This window comes from Anopheles merus, chromosome X (assembly GCF_017562075.2).
Source record: "Anopheles merus strain MAF chromosome X, AmerM5.1, whole genome shotgun sequence".
Classification (NCBI taxonomy): Eukaryota; Metazoa; Arthropoda; class Insecta; order Diptera; family Culicidae; genus Anopheles; species Anopheles merus.
In genome coordinates, this window is record NC_054081.1 from 9,621,619 (window position 1) to 9,641,320 (window position 19,702).

At 49.9% G+C, this 19,702-nt stretch overlaps 3 protein-coding genes across 5 annotated transcripts; 2 read left to right on the forward strand and 1 right to left on the reverse strand.

The window, feature by feature from the left end:
• Positions 1 to 575: 575 nt before the first annotated feature.
• Positions 576 to 2,457, forward strand: LOC121600443. Its single transcript, XM_041929075.1, has 2 exons — positions 576 to 854; positions 933 to 2,457. The coding sequence occupies exon 2, from the start codon at positions 1,130 to 1,132 to the stop codon at positions 2,285 to 2,287; it is 1,158 nt and encodes a 385-aa protein (XP_041785009.1). The 5' UTR covers positions 576 to 854; positions 933 to 1,129; the 3' UTR covers positions 2,288 to 2,457.
• LOC121600386 (lipoamide acyltransferase component of branched-chain alpha-keto acid dehydrogenase complex, mitochondrial) lies at positions 2,320 to 6,985 on the reverse strand. Its single transcript, XM_041928951.1, has 4 exons — positions 6,530 to 6,985; positions 4,149 to 4,826; positions 3,117 to 3,512; positions 2,320 to 3,021 (listed from the first exon to the last, which is right to left on the reverse strand). The coding sequence occupies exons 1-4, from the start codon at positions 6,617 to 6,619 to the stop codon at positions 2,782 to 2,784; spliced, it is 1,404 nt and encodes a 467-aa protein (XP_041784885.1). The 5' UTR covers positions 6,620 to 6,985; the 3' UTR covers positions 2,320 to 2,781.
• Positions 6,986 to 10,066: 3,081 nt separating this feature from the next.
• Positions 10,067 to 18,577, forward strand: LOC121600209 (protein mesh). Of its 3 annotated transcripts, XM_041928745.1 has the most exons (10): positions 10,067 to 10,734; positions 11,547 to 12,151; positions 12,222 to 12,359; positions 12,428 to 13,194; positions 13,716 to 14,742; positions 14,815 to 14,944; positions 15,424 to 15,712; positions 15,825 to 16,012; positions 16,162 to 16,503; positions 16,570 to 17,227. In XM_041928745.1, exons 1-10 carry the CDS (start codon positions 10,401 to 10,403, stop codon positions 16,971 to 16,973), a joined length of 4,224 nt encoding a protein of 1,407 aa, XP_041784679.1. In that variant the 5' UTR covers positions 10,067 to 10,400; the 3' UTR covers positions 16,974 to 17,227. The 3 variants fall into 3 exon arrangements, with proteins under 3 accessions (XP_041784679.1, XP_041784763.1, XP_041784598.1); XM_041928829.1 differs by lacking the exons at positions 16,162 to 16,503; positions 16,570 to 17,227 and adding an exon at positions 17,834 to 18,577; XM_041928664.1 differs by having other exon boundaries at positions 16,162 to 17,227.
• The last annotated feature ends 1,125 nt before the right edge of the window (positions 18,578 to 19,702 follow it).

The following is a 19,702-nucleotide window of genomic DNA, read 5'->3' on the forward strand; positions in this document are numbered from 1 at the left end:
GGCTTCGGTAACGAAATCAGGATTGACTCCAGAAATGAAATTAAATGCGGAATAAAAATTAGTTCTTGAATTTAAATAAGAAGTTTCTGAAGCGAAATCAGTCCGAGAATTTCCATGAATATGGATCGTTTGAAGATAAATTTTTATTATTTGCGTCTAACAATACGTAGCATCATCACTCAAATGCCTGTTCATATGGAGATGTCAAAACCGACTCCAATTTCGAAACCTTATTTCGAAAATAATTCCGTAGCCTATTCCTATTCCGGAGCCGATTCCAGAACCAATTCCGGAGCCGATTTCGATCGATTCCAGAAACTGATTTCGGACCTACCATCCGCAATTGATTCCAAAAAACTTCGGAGCTAGCCGAAACCGATTCCGACGAAGACTTTCCGTTTTTCCCATCACTAGTTCAGAATATAGGCTTGAAAAGTGTGTCGATTCCTCCGGAGATGTTGAGATGTCCGGAAATTGGTGACGCCCAACATTGTGCTGTTAACATATTTTACATGTTGACAAAGCATGGTGACAAGCATGTCATTTGTGTGGAGAACACACTCTGGAGTCTTCGGTTCGCTTGCCTTTAGGGATTACAGCTCCTGCCAGCGTTCTTCATTAGATAGGTTTCTCCGTTTAGGGTAGCCTACCGGAGATTTCATGATGACTTTGCTACCATCTCTCCGCTCTGATGCGAAGATGAGTTTTTAAAGGTGGTTTTAGATCAGTTGTTTTAAGACCAGATATCAGAAAAAATACAACTATAGACTTCTTGCTGGACTTGGAGGTGCCGTAAAGAGAGTTGAAGTTTTAGCTTCAGTCAGTTTTATAGCGCGTCCAGTGTCCCCATCATGGTATTAACTATTCTTCAACATTCCAGACAACATCACATTGCATGTTGCAAGTAGTTTTTATTTCTGCAATCGTTGCAGTGCAGAGTGACATCCATTTCGAATAAATCATACCCCGGTGGAGCGTCTGATCAAACAACACACACGCTGTTAATTAATTGGCTTGTTTGCTGTTCTGTCGCCACAACTAACCAACACCAAACAAATCCACTGGTGTGTGGTTATATAAGGTGAAGGACACACTGGGTACATCTGCAACGATTGCATCCCACTTCACGATGGCTTACCGACTGCTGGTGAGCTGTCTGCTATTGCTACAGCTCGTACTAACGCAAGCCGACGGAGGTAGCTTTCTAACACCGTCCGGCAGTACCTACTGTCCCATACCGCTGGACGTGTTGGAGCAGGAGAACGGCACCGCCCCGGCCGGCTGGAGCGCCAGCTGCACCCAACGCCGCACAGAGGATTACGCCAAGGTCGAGCAAGCGGTCGCAGTAATCAAGGACCATCTGGAGAAGCAGGCGGCCGCCACCATACCGATACGGGACGAGTTGCGCCAGTTTGGCGGCACACTGTTACCACTGCTAAACTCCGCCCAGCTCAAGACCGAGGCCGCCGAGCTGGACGAGCTGCGCATGAGCGTGCTGGTCGCTGCGATTGAGGCGGGCCGCATACCAGAAGCGATGACGCAGTTCCTCATGCTGGCCGGCTGGAACCGGTGGCCGGAAATCGTCGCCCGGATCTACCAGAACACGAGACGCGACCGGCAGCACATTGCGAACCTGCTGGAGTTTATCCGCATCGTGCCGGCGCGCGACGACCGGGTCGCGTTCTACCACGAGCTGAAGAAGCACATGGTCTCGAGCAAGGACTACGAGTCGTTCCTCGGCGCCCTGTTTGCGGCCGATGCGTTTCATGTGGTGTACGAGGCGGACGGCAAGACGCCGCTGAACGAGAGCGATGCGAAGGCGCTCTACACCACGATGCTGGACGGCGCGGGAGCGTACTTCCAGCGTGCCCTGCTAACCGGCGCCAACCGGTACGATCTGTTCCTGCTCGACAAGCATCATCCGCAGCTATTCGATCTGCTATTCGACCGCGTCGTGAACGTGTCCCAGGCGGATATGCGCAAGTTCAACTCGTGGCAGATGATGGGAGCGCTCTGCCGCGTGAACCGGCCAATGCTAAAAGTGCAGCTGTTCCGCAAGACCGCCTACCTGCTGCTGGACCACTTCAAGTGGGAGAAGGAGAACGAGTTCTACGCGCCGATGCTGGCCGGCTACTTCGAGGTGTGCCTGCCGGAGATCCGGAAGGATCCAGCCACCGCCGGTCTCGTCACGGAGGTGCAGAACATCTTCGGCCGCTACAAGAAGGGGATGAACTACAAGAGCATCTCGAATATCATTGGCAAGAACATCCACGCGTACGCTGGGTAGGGTTCTGGGTTAAGAATAAAGGGACCGATATGTATAATGCAGCCATTTCCATCAACGTGGAGTAGTTTATGTCAGGCGTTTGACGTTCTTTATTGACTTGGTCGAGGAAGCGCTAGGAGGGAGCCGTCGTAGGGACGACACAACAACACAAAGGATACAGTGCTAGCACATAACGATACATTCTGCACGCGCGTCTTCCAATCGACCGCCTGGAGGGCCTCGTGGAGCTCTGCTCCGGTACGTCATTCGATGACGTACGCACGTAGCACCCCCGGGAGAGTCGCTTAGGGAGTCGCGCATGCGGGAAGGGATTATATAAAGAGCCTTACACAACTAGTAAATGCAATATCGGCACATTAGAGGGTTCTCTCTCTCTCTCTCTCTCTCTCTCTCTCTCTCTCTCTCTCTCTCTATCGATCTGTCTCTTTTTCTCGTCCCTGTGGGAGGAAAGGAATGTTTTCTTTTCGTTTGCGTCGCGGTTTGCCGTCCTCCGCCTACTTCGCACCGAGCATCAGCAGGTTCGGGTTCTCCAGGTACTGCTTCCACAGGTTGGAGAAGCTGGCCATCGTGACGCCGTCTATGATGCGATGGTCCGCCGTCCAGCTGACCACCATTATGTGGGCCGGCACAACCCGCCCATCCGCATCGAACCGGGGCAGGACCCGCGTCTGGCCGAGCCCACCGATCGCGACCTGGGGCGTCATCACGACCGGGTGCGTGTACGTGCCGCCAATCTGTAGGTGTACGAGAGGGAGTGGAAAATCAACAAACCATTTCACAAACACACACAAACACACACAGAGCAACAACAACATCACACAGTACGTACAATGCCAATGTTGGACAGGGCGAACGTGCCGTTGGCAAAATCGTTCGGCGTGAGGGCCCCCTTGGCGCCCCGCTCCTGCAGCGCGTTCAGGTCCTGCGCTATCTGCAGGATCGACTTCTGCTCGACGCTCTTCACGTTCGGCACCACCAGCCCCTGGGGCGTCTGCATCGCGACGCTAATGTTGTGGTAGCGCTTGTAGATGACGCTCTCGGACGGCTCGTCGAACGAGCTGTTCAGTATCGGGTGCTGGAGCAGCGCGTTCGAGGCCGCTTTCAGGAAGAACGGCATGTAGGTGAGCTTCACGCCGCGGGCGGCGGCCTCCTCCTTCAGCTCGGCGCGTACCGCCACCAGCCGCGTCACGTCCACCTCGTCGCAGTACGCAAAGTGTGGTATTTTCTGTTGGGAAATAGGTTGATGTTAGGGACATTAAGTTTTAGGTGTTTGTTGCATCCTAGTGTTGAGTTTCATCAATCTTTCGTTGAGATTCATTCGTATGAATCTTGAGCGTTAAGTAATTAGAATCTCGTACCGAATCTCTAAAGATTCATAAATCCAAGGATTCTCCAAGGATTTATATATCTCGAAATATTAATCAATCTTCAAAGAATCTTGAATCTATAAGATCATTAATCCATTAAGAATCATAAGTCTCCAAGGATTCATCAATCTTTAGAGATACCCATCTCTTTCATTTTCAAAATATTGAATTGGCGTGATTCCAAGCCTCGCATAGACCGTCTTTCCGAGGCAATACAAGCTATTCGGCTGCATGGTAGTTGCCAAAGTATCTTGGATGTCTGTATAGGCAATTATATAAGAATCTAAGAATAATAATAAAAGGCTCAAGTTCTATGAATCTTTGAAAATGTATGAATCCCTACAGATTCGTGAATGTTTCGAGATATATGAATCTTTGAAGTTCATCAATCTTTCCAACCGAGATTCACATTCCTTGAATCATTCCAAAGGTTTATTCAGATTCAGGAATCTGAATCAGATGTACCCAACACTACGCAATGCGTCCATCCTTACCAGTGCGTCCGTCATCGAGCGAACCATCGCCTTGGCGACTCCCTTGAGTGGAACGACCGTTTCGGCCTGCTTCAGATCGAGCGGGGCCGTCGGCTCCGCCTTCCGCTGCTCCTTGGCCACCAGTGACGGATGGGGCTTGACCGTACCCTTCGGTATCACCTCCAGGAACTCGAGCACGTCACCCTTGAGTACGCGTCCGTTCCGCCCGGTAGCCGGTACCTTCGACAAGTCCACCTTGTTCTCCATCGCTATCCGCCGGACGGCGGGCGTAGCAAGCACCTTACCGGATGCCGCCGTCGCCGCCACCTGACCCGCCTGCTGGGCAGCCGCTTTCGTGTCCTCCTCGTCGGAGCTGCTACTGCTACTGCTACCACTGTCATCGCCTTCCTCATCGACCACGTCGAAATCAAGCAGCGGTTTGCCGACCAGCGCCACCCCGTCGACGTCGTGGTGCAGCTTCACGATCTTCCCGTCGTACCGGCTGGTGATCGTGACCGACGCCTTGTCGCTCTGCACCTCGCACAGATTGTCGAACTGCTCGACCACGTCGCCCACCTTCACGTACCACTCCTTCACCGTCACCTCCCGGATGCCCTCGCCAATGTCGGACAGGTGAAAGGAGACGACACGGTCCAGCGCCGCGGTCGTGTGCAACGCGCGCCCAAACGCGTGCGGTGGCTGAAAGCAAAGGCAACAAACAAACAGGCATACATTTTAATGTAATGCAACAAAACCACCCAATTTATGAATGGTACACACGCAAATGGATTAGCAACATGCATGATTGAGAATTGCGAGTCGGCGACTCGCTCGGACGTGTGCACACATAATCAGACGCTGGAATATTTTGATTGCTGATCCGATGTTTTGACTTGCCGCAGCGTGCATAGAAACCGGCGGTTGCACCCTGTTGCATGGTTGTGGACGGATTGCTTTTCCGCAAGAATAAATGATTACCGAAGCATTAAACCTTTGCATGCCGTTGCATCGAACTGCACAGAAATCTTTAATTCAATGACTTTTTTTAATAGAAAGAAAATAGCAAACAATTTCCAAATCATGCAAGAAATCGTGCGAGCAAAAAACGTTTTACTTTATGATCAAGCAAGCAGAACAGTAAATCTGGAATCTGGAGAGGCTCTAACCGAGGATCAATGTTCTTGGAATTTCGCAGATTGAACATCAGTTGATGCATTTTTTTTATTTGATTGCTGTTAATGAGTTCTTGTTTGACATCTTGAGAGTATTTGATCCCTATCGGTAAATTTATAGATTCTTCCCAAGATCTAAAACTCCAAGATTTGAAATTTTGTGAAAATGTAAATATAATCAAAAGACATTATTGCCAAACATTAGGTATTGTATCGAAGGATGTCTGGAACAAACAAAGCCCAAGTAGCTATAAAACAATCGATGATGAATCCTTGACGATTCTTGATGTAGGATCCAATATCAAGACGAGGTAGAGATTTCGTGACGATCTAAAGCGACAACTCTGCTGGCAAAGATCATTCAGAGTGACTTCAATCAGATGTTTTAGGTCTTCCGAAGCCTTACGCACTTCAAAGTTAGCTGCTTCAGATTGAACATAGGCAGCATCGTCGGCAACATGTTGTACCTCTTCCTGATGGCGTTAAATGGGCAGCAAGACTTGCAAAATGGTCTTCAGTTTGACGAGTTACAAAATAAATAGGCAAACAAGCTTGATTTCTTCTTGCGATTCTCCTAAAAGCCATTTAGCGCATCATCGGAATTGGCGTGTTTAGCACACTATGAATTTCTGGCACAAGGCTCCCCGTGGGTTGTGGGTTTCAATTAGCAAAGGATTTTTGTTGTCCCATGTTCTTCCAGATTTCTTGGAGGTTTACGCCTGCCCGGCATCTCTGAGACATCTCCCTGTCTCTCTCTATCTCACTCTCTATCTACCGCTCTGGAATCGCTAGAGCAAAAAAGTCGCCTGTGACAGCTTTGACGTAAGGCGCCACGCAACGGCGCTCCTCTGTTTTGATGCCTGGCTTTCCGAGAAAGGGGATGAAATGCTGCGGGAAGGGGTACACCAACCCGGTGCTGTTGAAAGTGAAATTCTGCTTCTCGGGCGGGGTTTGATCGTGCGGTTGTCCGGTTGGCACAGGTCGTGCCGAGCGATAGGGCAATCAAAAACATCACTACTCTCTAGGGCTTCTTCGTTGTTGTTGTGGACACTCGCTGTACACGTAAACACACACTCACACACACACACATACATACAGGTCTGCCGACAGGCTTATCGTACTGCGCATACGGGCGAATGTTGATCGTGGGTTTGTCGACGTGCTGGAGAAAACATTACGTAATGCTCGGGGAGCAGGGGGCGACAAGAGTAACTCTTGGAGCATACTTACAGGCCGTCGGCAGGCTGAGCCACCGCAGGCTAGCAGATGGTGCCGGGCGATGGATGCACCGTAGCGCCGCAGGTTGAACAGGCCGGACATTGCGACTGTGTTTTTGGGGTGTTGTGACGAGCCGTTTAATGCACCTCAGCAAGCACTCTCAGCAGTGCCACACAATTCCAACGCTTCGCTTCGAGACCACCGCGTTTGACTGGAGGAGCTACTGGAGCACTGCTGCAAACCGTGACCGTCGCGGACTGACTTCCGTGCTGCTTGTCCGCCCGTCGTGCCCTAGCCTCGGCGTCTCGCTTAATGTCGACTGCGCCCCGTGCGCGCGCGCTTGCCACCTTCACCTTCGCGAGCCGATGCGAGAGGTGCCCGAACACGCTTAAACCGCAAACGCAACCGCGCTTTGCCGACACGAGATTCCCCCGACTGACATGGTGAGGGTGTGTTGGTGCAGCAAAGTGGTCCCCGTCCCCGGGTTCTGTGGCAGCCCGGGGGTGACTTTGTGTGCGTGCAATCTTGCCGGAACGCATCGCGTTTCTCGCCAGAGAGTGGGGCACTAAATGACTCGTTACCATGTGAAGTTTGCTACGTGTTATCTGGAAACATCCCCCCCCCCCTCACCCCTTTACGATCGATTCCAGCTTTTGCTCGCGTGTCTGTGTGTGCGTTTCTGTGTGCGTAAGCGGCGAGAATCGTCAACAACCACGTGTTTTCGCAAAATACTTGCGGCACTGCGGCCTTGAAAGTAATTGCGTAAATTATAACTTTTTTTTTGTAATGATGATTATAGATGATGGAGAATTGGAAAAGGTTTAAAAAGATGTTTGATACTATTTTTGTTATCAGAAATAAATAAAAATAAAAACAATCAACGTAACGAACAAAACATTGGAGAAAAATGCGTGTTGTTAAAGGTCCACGCCCTCTGGGGTGTTTTATCCAAAACTTTATCCCAGTGGGCTTTCATGCCGACTCGAAAGCTCCATTCGAAAGCTTTGTGGCGTTACAGGGTGTCGCGGGATGTAACTCCAGACGGCGGGACACTTTTGCGATTCACCGTGAGTCACAATGCTAGAACTAGTGGTGGGTAAAGTTGGCAAAAAATGGCGACTCAGATACGACTCCAAAATTCCGGAGTCGTCCGGAAACGGAGGAATTAAGTCTGAGTCAGAGTTAACATGAAAGACTTTTGAGTTTACTCTTGAATATCGCTTTGAAAAGTCCAAAGGTGTGGCGTACCCGTGGTACAATCGTCAGCTCGCACGTCTTAACTACAAGATCGCCTTTGGTTCAATCCTCATTTGGACCGCCTAACCGTTGTAAAAACTGACTTTATCCGGCTGCGTGGTCTAATAAATAAGTCTCGAAAGCCTGTACTGACCTGACCGCGTAGGTCGTAACGCCAAATATAAGAAGAGAAATCAACAATATCCAACTTTCAATCATCAATTTATTGTTAATATTGGAAAACAGTTAAGATATTCATATTTGTGTTCTTATTCGTATTTATTTATGTGTAGTCATCTGGTTAAATCCTGTAGGTTTATAGCTGTTGTGAAAAGGCACTCAAAAGAAAATTTCGTAGATATTTCTTAGTGGCGAAAAATCACAAAATTAGTTTTTTATTCTCCGAGTAACTGGCGCGAAAAGAGGCCAGGAGTCCGTCTTCCGACAGAAGGGTCTACAAGTTCAAGCAGCTTTTTGCAAGAGGCTCTGACATCTGAAATCCTAAAATATTTGAGAAACATGTACCTTTTGGTCATTTTGCTCTTAGCCAAGCCGATATTAGGCATAAGCTGGTTGACTTAGTTTCTCAATTGTGGTTCCTATTACCTACATCACTATTTTCTATCTCAGACTAGTTATTCTGATGATAGATCAAGTGTTATCATATCCATTCCTGATGAGCTGGGGTTCAGTCCGTACAAGATTTGAACCCTCGCTGGACAGTCTTTCAAGCTATGCATTTTACTGTTGCATCAGGAGACTGGCACAATGCAGGTCAAGCAAGACGAAAACATAGATAACATAAATAAACACATTAAAACTATATTTAAACATTTAAATGCATAAAACTAAAGCTCCCATAATCCAGTTTAAAAGCAAACTCTGCTGCGTACAGGTGACTCGAGGAAACAGGTGTGGACGGTTTTGTTTGTTCGCACCCGTTATCGTGCCGATCGAGCTGAAATAGGTCACACCCGACAGCCGTACGATCGCTTCCTCTACCCATACGCTGCGTGGTTAAATAGCACTACAAACGTACTACAAACACACACACACACCGCTAGAAGCGTGCCGGAAATTGGAGGAATCTTATCATCATCATCACTTTTCCCTTTAGGGCATCAGCACGCGAATAGCAGCAACGTAGTACGCTATGTTTGAGGCAAGGGTAGTCATCAAAAGGAGGATAGTTTTAATGAATCATCCAAGAATATCCAAGAATTTAGAGCAAAGCTTATGGTGAGCAATGCTTATGAGCTTATTGCTTGTGATGAGCATCAGGAATTCGAACTTTGTAGAGATCGTTTTTCTAAAGGAAACATAGAGTCCATACAAAGTTTGAAGTCTTGTTCATCGGGGTAGCCAGATTCAACAACTTTCTCTGAAAAATCACCAAATTCTTGAAATCTCCAAACGGGAAATTGGAATACAAATGAGAGCAGGAGCTGCAGCCTTGAAATTGTCCAATGTTTGAACAAAACTGATTATTTTTAGACGCTTGATGACGTATCTTGCGTTGGAATTCATACATGTAACGATACCCAAATGTTTTTGTTGGAGTAAAATATTGAGGTTTCACGAGGTTTCAACGCTGCTTTCCGTCTTCTTCTTCTTCTATTAGACGTAACGTCCTACGCGGACATGCCGGCCTATGCAGGCTTTCGTGACTTAATTCATTACCACGTAGCCGGATAGTCAATCCTTGCTGCTTCCCGTCTACTAACAGTTATCCTAAAGGCGGTAAAATCATTATTTTGCTATGTTTGGCCATCAGCAATGGAGAAGCAGAAAAACACAATCCCTTCAGCATAACTTTGGTATGTATCAGTTTGCATTCCAAGAAGCCGTGTGAATCACAGTACCCATGATTCTGGCACCTATTTCCAGCACTGCTGCCCTAGCCTTTATCTTTGCTGAGATAAGGGCCACGCACACTGTTGACACTAACGCTTACTCAACAAGTTAGCTGGTTTGGATCCAATACACAGCCCTGGAAGGAAATAAGGGCTTCGAGCGAGGTGAGATCTGCAAGTTGGATGACTTTTTTTCTTCTTCCTGCCGGAAAGTGTAATCGCAAAACCCTTTTACCCCGGTGGGTATGAGTTTCGGGATGGGGAATCGGAGCGGTGCATCGGCAAAACTTACCACTACGCATTCCCCGGAATGGCTACACTAACGGTTACAGGTTGGTACCTTATCTTATCTGTGCTGCTTTTTTTCTAGTTTCAAGCTTATCTTGCTTTTTGCTTGCCACTGCCGGGCTGAAGGGTTTTTACGATAACGACGGGGACGGGCGCAGCAAGGTGATTGTATCGTAGACCCTGTGTTGCGCTCCATCAGAAACCGTGGGGACACCTGCCCAGCTATCCCAGTTATCGACAAGACAACGCCCAAAGCGGTTGGGCATCCTGGGCATCCGAGAACGTGCCAGCAGAAGTGCAGAAAAAGTGTTTTACCTACAAGCCTTTGCTCCGAGTGAATTTTGTGTGTGGAATAGCAGTGAGAAAGGAGTGCAGTGAGTGGTGTATTCCTGTAGAACAGACAGTGTGGTGGGAGCTACCGGAAGCTCCAGCAAATTATTTGCCCCGTACCGGTGCCCAACTTCAACAAGCAAACAGAACGCGTCCCCGGCACGCGCAGCACAGCCATGCGGTGGAAGCTACTTCTGCTGCTTTTCTGTGCGGTATCGCTGATCTCCCTATCAACCAGTGCCGCCGCAGAGGAGCACGAGCAAGAGCAGGATGACGCAACGGACGACGACTACGATGCGGTAGCGGCGGAGAATGAGGAGCAAACCGAACCGGAGGAGCAAACCGATCCGAGCGACGAACCAGAAGACACCGATCAAAAAACGAACGAGGACGTGATCGACGTCGACACGGACGCAGTGGACGAGGGCAAGGATAAGAAGGGCAGATACTACAACTATGCCGACTTTCTGTCCGAGCTCGATATGTCCGACTCCAACTACAACTGGGAAGGTAAGCTAGATCAGTGTTTTAATTGTTTTTTTTTTTTTGGTTACTTGGAAAAGGATGAAAGTTCCCAACTACTGTACGCACACGAGATTCGTTTGAACTTGCTCGCTGTAGCCTAAAAACGACTCCCCTGTTTATCTTATCGTAGCACCTGTGTCCGCGTATTCTTGGGCCCACACGGATGACACATTCATTTGCGCAAACGCTTGTTATTGATTAGATTAGACCCGTCCACAGTTGTGTTGGAGAGCTCACGACATACACGCACGACTGGATATTACACGCGAGCGCAGGGGCTTCGCTGCGGGGCAGAGGTTAGCCGTGCACCGGAAGGGCTGTGAAGTGCCCGAAGAGCACACGGTACATGTTGCAATTTTCATGCTGGAGCAACTCCACGCTCGGGAAGGCCGTTATCTTGATAACGGGCGTGTTGGGAACGATAACGACTTTCAATAACGACTTCGTCGAGCCGACTTCAAACATGGAGGACGCATGATTGAAGTTGATCGATTCGAAGTTTGCCAATGGCTTGGCTGGATAAGAGCAGTGGCATGAGCGTTATACAGCGAGGAGAGGTCTTTCGAGGCTATGTATATCAGAATAGCTGATCAAGCCCATGCCCAAGCCAGCTTATGTTGCGCCCCTCCACAGAGTACAGCAGACCACTTTATCTGATAACCCGTATCGTCTAGCGATAGATAAATTGTGTAGTGTCGATTGCGAAATGCTCTCCTTATGCGGTGTGCGTTGATTCATGGCCATCGATTACTGATTCTGATTCTGGCGATTCTGATTTCCCTGCCCTAATACTATAGATCCAATGAATCGCGTCCAGCCGAAGGAACCGCCGACCCACAGTATCGACGGTGGGTACATCATCAACCCGACCCGGCTCGCCCAGATCCGGCGCAACTTCCTGTATCCGTTCTACGATCGGGGCGGTCCGGAAGATACCGGCGATCTGCAGCGCGACATACACGCCTCGATGCCGCAGGTCCACAAGAACTTCAACTTTCAGCTGCCGTTCTTCGGCTTCCGCTTCAACTATACGCGCGTGTCGATGAACGGCTTTCTGGAGTTTTCCGACCCGCCCGAACACTACACCTACCCGCTGTCGTTCCCGATCAAGGACTGGCCGCAGCGCAACGACCCCTCGTTCATTGGCATCTTCTTCTCCAAGTGCCGAATCGGGCGCATCTACCAGACCGACTTTGACCAGCGGGCGCCCGGCGTGTACTTCCGGATGGAGCGCGATCTGATGACGCGCACTGATCGGGCGGGCGTCGAGATGCGCGAGCGCGTCATGTGGGACATCCGGGAGGGTGTGGTCGGGTCGGACACGTTCGTGCCGAAGCACGTCATCATCACGACCTGGAAGAACATGAGCTTCGCCGGCGGCATTGACAACTCGCTCTACCGGGTAAGTGAGGGTCGAAGGGTGTAGCTGTCCTGCTGGTTTTACTGACACGAGTATCTCGCGCCTTCTTCAGACGAACTCGTTCCAGATGGTGCTGGCCACCGATGAGGTGTACACGTACGCCATCTTTAACTATGCGGAAATTAACTGGTCCTCGCACACGGAGGCCGGCGGCGACACGACCGGTGGAGAAGGTGGCGTTCCCGCCTATGTAAGTGTAGCTGCGCATCTGTGTAAGGTGTGTAGGACGCCTAACTCACCTTAACGCTTCCTTTCCAGATCGGCTTTAACGCGGGCAATGGTACGCAGGCGTACGAGTACAAACCGTACAGCCAGGCGTCCGTGCTGCGCGACCTGACCGGGCGTGGCTGGGCGAACGGTTTCCCCGGCCGGCACATCTTCCGCATCGACGAGCGCATCATGCTCGGCACGTGCAACAAGGACATTGACGCGTCCCATCTGCCGCTGGTGTTTGCGCCCGAGTCGGGCAACATGCTGGGCGGCACGGTGGTGAACATTACCGGGCCGTGCTTTACCCGCGAGGACCGCATTGCCTGCCGGTTCGACACGGAGGAGGTGGTCGGCACGGTCGTCGACACGAACCGGGCCATCTGCATCCAGCCGTTCCTGAAGGCGCAGGGCTACATCCGCTTCGAGATTTCGATCGGCACGGATCGGTTCAAGTGGCGCGGGCGCTACTTCGTGGAGACGCCCGCCACCGCCACCGATCGGATCTTCTTCGAGACGGACGACGTGCACCGGCGCAACCCGAACGAGATCCGCATCACCTGGAACCGGTTCAACCTGACGACGAACCTGAACGCGAACGTGCAGATCTCGCTGTGGGGCTACCGGGAGGCGACGATCCGGCCCGAGCTCGAGTTCATCGACATGATCGAGACGCAGCTGACCAACACGGGCGCGTACACGATCATCCCGGCGAACTACCGGATGCGCGACAACCCGCGCACGGTCGACATGCAGTTTGGTTTCATTCAGATCAACCTCACCAATCCGGAGCAGTACAACAATCTGCGCATTTCACCGTAAGTAGACGTGTTTAAGACGTGTTTACCCAGTTCCTATTCTGATTCCGATTCCGAAGGTGACTCAGATTTCGGAATTGGCTCCGGAATCAGAGTCAGTAATATAATTGAAATCAGGAGTATTAGAAACGACATCAGTCCCGGAATCTCCATGAGAAAGGATCATTTACAAATAATTTTGGGTTTTTGGAGGCTATCGATACATATCATAGATCCAAACGTTTATTCACATGGAGATAACAAATTCGAATTTGATTTCGGATCCGATTCCTGAGTCAATTCCGGAACCGGTTCCTGATCCGATTCCGGAACCAGTTCCTGAACCGTTTCCGGAACTAGTTTCTGACTCGATTTCGATTCCGAAATCGATTTCGGACACTGATTCTGGATCTTCAATCCGGAATCGATTCTATAAAAAGGGAAGCTAGTCGGATCGATTCCGAACAAAACGTAATTTTTTCACATCACTACACAATACACTTTTGCCGTTTACTAACACCCTCCTCTTTATTAAAAAACAGCATCCTGTGGTCGAAACCGATCCCACTCGGTTGGTACTTTGGACCGCAGTGGGAGCGCATCCACGGGCGTAACTGGCCTCGGGCCCTATGCGACAATTGGCTGCGGACGGATCGGTTCCTGCGCAACTTTGCTCATGAGCTGCCGATCTGTCCGTGCACGCTCGAGCACGCGCTGCACGACAAGGGCCGCTTCCTGCCGGATCCGGACTGCGACCGGGACTCGAACCCGACCTGCCTGCAGCACCGCGGTGCCATCCACTGCGTGCGGTCGGGGCAGCCGACGGTACAGGGGTCGGAGCAGCAGTGCTGCTACGACCGTAACAGCTACCTGATGCTGTCGTACGACCAGATGTGGGGTTCGCGGCCCCGCCGCAACCACAACATTGGTCAGATCCCCTGGAACGAAGCCAACAAGGTGCCGACGCTGTCCTCCTGGTTCCACGACGTCCGCCCGTACTACTCCTGCTGCATGTGGCAGGACGAGCAGGCGGTCGGCTGCGAAACGTTCCGGTTCGAGCGGCGACCGTCGCAGGACTGCATCGCCTACCAGTCGCCCGGTGTGGCCGGCGTGTTCGGCGACCCGCACATTGTCACGTTCGACGGGCTGCAGTACACGTTCAACGGCATGGGCGAGTTTGTGCTGCTGCGCGGTAACAATGGGCGCGAGCGGATCGATGTTCAAGGCCGGTTCGAGCAGGTGGCGCGCAACATCCATGGTCCGGTGATGGCCACTCAACTGACATCGATAGCGGCGCGCGGCAACACATCCACGATTATTGAGGTGAGGTTGCGGCCACGTGAAGCCCAGTGGCGCTACCGGCTGGACGTGTTTGCGGACCAGCGGCGCATCTACTTCGACCGGCAGAGCCTCAAGTTCCAGCACTTCCACGGTGTGACCGTGTACACGCCGACCTACATCCTCAACCAGTCGGAGGTGGTGATCATGTTCTCGTCCGGCGTCGGTGTGGAGGTGGTGGAGAATAATGGCTTCATGACGGCACGCGTCTACACACCCTGGAGCTTTATCGTAAGTATTTGGAGTGGAGGTGGAGGATCTTTCTGAGATGGATGGGAGACTACAGATATTACTCTTTTGCAGAATAAAACGCGCGGTCTGTTTGGCAACTGGAGCTGGGACATGCAGGATGACCTGGTGACCCCTGGAGGAGCGATCATCACACCCAACATCAACAATTTCCAGAACGTTCACGAACAGTTTGGATTACAATGTAAGTGTCCTTTAGCGTTATGTTTCATGAACGATTCGTTGAGACTCATTCGTATGAATCTTTAGTGATGAGCTATTTGAATCTCGCAGAGAACCTCCAAAGATCTTTATAATCATTTATAAATCTCTGAAGATTCGTAAATCTTCAAACGATTATGAATATCTGAGAATCCAAAAATCTTCAAAGATTTATGAATTTCAATATATGGAATTTGGGACGATCCCGTGGTATAGTGGTCATCTTGTACGACTTAACAACATGATGTAGTGGGTTCTAGCTTTGCAGAGATCTTTCGAGATTCATGTATTTTTTGAGAATCGCGTATCTGGATATTCTTGAATCTTTTCAACCGAGATTATGATTAATTGAACCATTTCAAAGATTCATTCAACTTCGTGAATCTGAATCAGATACACTCGCTCAACACGCTAATCTCGGCTTTTGGTGCGAATTCTAACGCTCGTTTGTTCACCCAACAGGGATGCTCTCCGATCGGGAGGTAGAGAACATCGGGCAGGCACTGTTTACGCGCGAGTTTGGCCGCACCTCGAGCTACTTCGCCAACGTCAGCTTCATACCGAACTTTGTGCGGGAACCGGCCAACTTCCTACCGCCGAACCGGTCCCAGGACGTGATACGAGCGGAGGAGCTGTGCGGCGAGAGCTACCAGTGTCGGTACGATTTCGGCATGTCGCTCAGCCGGGAGATGGCCCACTTCACCAAGAACTATCACGCGAGCGTCATCAACATACAGACGGTAAACGAAAAGTAAGTGGCGGGAAGATTTGCTCCCAGAGAATTTCAATAGATCCTAGCGCACTCTTTGCTGTGACTAACATATGACCACTTCTTTGTCTCCGGCCTCGCGATGATTCCTCAGACGTGTTGTATCGTGTGGTATACTGGAGACACCCCGGTTTGGCCGTAAGTCCAACTTCCTCTTCACACCCGGGGCGCGCGTATCGTTCGAATGTAACGAGGGCTTCTTCCTGATCGGCGACTCGCGTCGCATCTGCATGGAGAACGGCCAGTGGGACGTACCGGAGCACGGATACACGGAATGTTTGCGTAAGTATGAGCTCAGACAGTTTTGGCAGATGTCTCCCCTCCACTTCCCCTGTGTGTGTGTGTGTGTCTCTCTCTCTCGTGTCTGGTGTTACACCAACGTACCCAGCATTCGCCGTTCACCCTCGCCATTTCTCGCCTCGCCCCCGCAGGTGGTGTGTTCTATTCGCGCCGTACCGCTTGGATCGCGATCGGCATTGTCATTGCTGTGATCATACCGCTGCTGCTGTGTATCGTGTGCGGCGTGTACTGTCTGCGCAAGCGCAAGCGCAAGGAGGACCCGGACTGGCGGCTCCCGCTGCCGTCCCGCTCGGGGTCGCGCGCCACCCTGCGCAAGGGCGACGACAGCGAGTTCGACGACACGACGATCAAGAAGACGCTCCGGTACGACGCGACCTACCGGACGAACGAGCCGCTCGAGGGCAAACCGAACATACAGTTCGAGCCGAAAAAGATGGACCTGGACGAGGAAGATATCACGTCCTCGGAAGGAGGTGAATATAGCGCTAGGGTTGCACGTGATATCGAGTATAAAAACCTGGCTGATACCAAACAACTAGGTCGGCGCAGTCAGCGTGGCGTAGGCGGGCTGCAGCAGGCGGGCTTGTTCTCCGGCGAGGAGGAGGAGGACGACGACGACCCGAAGGGATATCCGCCGCCGCCGCCCCCGATGACCCAGCAGCAGCAGCAGCAGCAGCAACAGCAGCAGCGTAGTATGCAGCCCGAATCGCCCACCCAGACGTACGGTGCGTACAGCCCAACGTTCAGCGACATCGATCAGGTCAGCAGCTTCGCCACCGAGGACAACTCGCCGCTCAATCAGCGCCGGCCGCAGAACGGCAACCTGTCGCCGATGCCCAACACGAGCCGCAGCTACTACACCGGCGAGCAGGGCCAGACGCAACCGCTGGTCCAGAACGTCGGACTGCCCAACCGCATGGACAGCCGCTCGACGGAGGTGTAAGGAGTATGGTTTAGCATGGTAAACCCACCCCTGGAGACATCTTCCTTGTATCAGTATATGACAGGCACATAGAACACACACTTACACATACTTACACCACATACTTACACCAAACACAGACTCACACACAGACACACAGATGCCAATGGGTATGTGTTTTGGAAATGTTTCTTTCGCCCCAACTCCTCCCAGCACCCCATCCCCCCCTCTAACTAACCATGGCAGGTTTGACAGGTAGAAGATCGGTTTAGTTGCAAAAGCGCAGCACTAAGAAAATAGCTTAATATATGGGGCAGCAGTGCCCTTGCTAGGAAGAACGTAACCAGTTTCGCAGCAGTTGAAGTGTTAATCTTATCGTGTAAGGAATAGGAGCGCACCCCTTGAACAGGTTAGCGAAGTAAGCGCACCGGGGGCCGAGAGAGTACCTCTCAGCAGCAGCACAGAGGAAGCATTCTTGGAGGTCTGCAGAGATAAGATAAGGCGCTCGCTAGACCACCTCGAACGGTGTGTGCTCGATTTCAGTTCTTTTTTTTTTGTTCGCAATAAGCAGTATTTTAGATATCCATTTTGGACAACACCTCAACAGCTCGTTCGAGTGTTGTTGTGAGGTCCCATCATACTGGCAGACTAATGACTCTTCTCCAAAAAAACAAACCAACTAAAGCACAGCAATGGCAATGCCCGGTTTTTGACGATCCAGCGCTGTACTAAGACGTCCTCAAGAACGAGTCTTACTGTACCATCTGCACCAATGTTTTGAATTTAGCAGCCCCCCCCCCTCCCTCCTCCTCTATTTCTCGTCTGCCGTATCTACGTATCTTTTCTCGCCCACTCACCCACCTCTGGCGTGTCATTTGCAGGTGAGGAAGAGTACGTGGCACGGAACGCGGGCACCTCGTTCGGTATCGTGCTGGTCATAGTCATCCCGATACTGCTGATCGTCATACTGATCGTGCGCTACAAGATTAAAGGCTGGCAGCGTAGGGCGGGCGAGAAGGCCGGCAATAGTTTCTAGCAGTAGGGCGGACACACAAACACAGTACCTTCGACAACAACAAACCAGTGCAGTTGCCATATCGATTCACTAAGCTAAGCGTTAGACGCGTCTAGACAATTAAGGATCATCTTTCCCCCCCGCTCCTTCCAGTAAACTACTTCTTTAGGTCTATAATGTACTTTTTTCTATGTTTATTTTTAAGGGGTTTGTGTTTGAAAATGAAGATAGAGAGAGAGTAAACAAAAATCCTTTACGTCGCTTCTTTTAAGTTACATGTAGCGTCAGCGTCAAACCATTTTTTTTATCCTCCATTCTGTTTGGTGCATGGACACCGTAGGGACAAGCGAGCGCGATAACAAGTAATCGCTGTACCGCTTCATACGCATTGTGAGGCACGGGCTTTGCTTCACAATGTGAGATATGATTGATATGCAATGACAACAACGGTGCCTCCCTCCGCACAGTGCAGTTTCAAGGAACGGTAAATTCAAAGATAATGATTTGCTTGGACATATCACAACACAATAATAGTACACGATGATTATTTTTTTTTGTTGGCTAACCTGTACCGAAAGCAATTTCAATAAACGTTTCATCTTTACATTTAGCTTAAGGTTGGTGGTGTTTTGATTATTTTATTTGTTTGTTTGTTTGTTCTGTTCAGGTAAGTCTCAATTCACTGAAGCAACATTTCTTAATTCTTCAAAATAGCTCTAGTCAATAGTTACAGGACTATAAGGGTCCATAATTCCAAGATGACTACATAGAGCACACAGTCATGACACCTAAATCCCTGTTCAGGCACTGCTCACGAACCTATTAAGATTCTGGAGTTGAAACTAATCTTACGTTAATCTATCCCTGGTAACCGAAATCAGATCCATCCTATAGTTGACATTGTGCTAGAACCTATTTAAGATTTAAAATAATAATTTTAAGATACTTGTTTCTTTTCAGGATTTGTTCTTGGCAGAATCTTTTTCTTTTTTGGCACAACAACCGTTAAGTGACTTAATGATTTCCCCCCATAGCAGGATCGTGAGTCCTACATATGGCGGCACGGTCCATTCGGGGCTTGAACCCATAACGAGCATGTTGTTAAGTCGTTCGAGTAGACGACTGTACTACAAGACCGGATTGGAACATATTAAAGTTTTTAAATTGCATATTGAATTAGAACCTATCTTTATCTCTGAAATCATATAAACACCTCCTTGGTCCTAGATGACCTACATTCTTATTGAAGAAAAGCAATACAAGAAAGACATCTATAATTCTAGACAGAAACGGTAGAGCTGGTGTATTGAGGCTATGCTGGTAAGGACGAAATAAAAACTCCAGATAATATTTTGCAAGTCTATGTCGAAAAACTGGAGCACTGGAAGGACGTTTCATGTGTACCGAGGCTAACCAATAACTAGTCTTTATTTCTACCAGACAAGAACTACACAACTCAGACATGACATGACATGATGAATACTTATTCTTCATGCTGTGCCTACACAATCTAGGATATAAATGCCAGGATCAGGTTCAAACATGCAACTATATGTACGGATTATATGTACGGAAATAAACAAGAATTTGTGACGATCGTTAGCTTATTTCAACATCTTATTGACCTCCCGGACAGTTTTACGCACATCAGACGCGCTACGCGTTTAGTTGCCTCTCAAGAGAAGAACAAAATTATCAACTATGCCCCCCTCCCTGCTTGTTGTCGTGTTAGTTA

What these genes read in the sequence shown, in the direction of transcription:
- LOC121600443 (XM_041929075.1), top strand. Translation starts at nt 1,130, where the DNA reads ATGGCTTACCGACTGCTGGTGAGCTGTCTGCTATTGCTACAGCTCGTA.
- LOC121600386 (XM_041928951.1), bottom strand. Translation starts at nt 6,619, where the DNA reads ATGTCCGGCCTGTTCAACCTGCGGCGCTACGGTGCATCCATCGCCCGG. An exon ending in GCTCAGCCTGCCGACGGCCT is followed by an intron (nt 4,827 to 6,529) that starts GTAAGTATGCTC and finishes CTTTGCTTTCAG; the next exon opens with CCACCGCACGCGTTTGGGCG. An exon ending in GCTCGATGACGGACGCACTG is followed by an intron (nt 3,513 to 4,148) that starts GTAAGGATGGAC and finishes ATTTCCCAACAG; the next exon opens with AAAATACCACACTTTGCGTA.
- LOC121600209 (XM_041928664.1), top strand. Translation starts at nt 10,401, where the DNA reads ATGCGGTGGAAGCTACTTCTGCTGCTTTTCTGTGCGGTATCGCTGATC. An exon ending in TTGACAACTCGCTCTACCGG is followed by an intron (nt 12,152 to 12,221) that starts GTAAGTGAGGGT and finishes CGCCTTCTTCAG; the next exon opens with ACGAACTCGTTCCAGATGGT. An exon ending in ATACAGACGGTAAACGAAAA is followed by an intron (nt 15,713 to 15,824) that starts GTAAGTGGCGGG and finishes ATGATTCCTCAG; the next exon opens with ACGTGTTGTATCGTGTGGTA.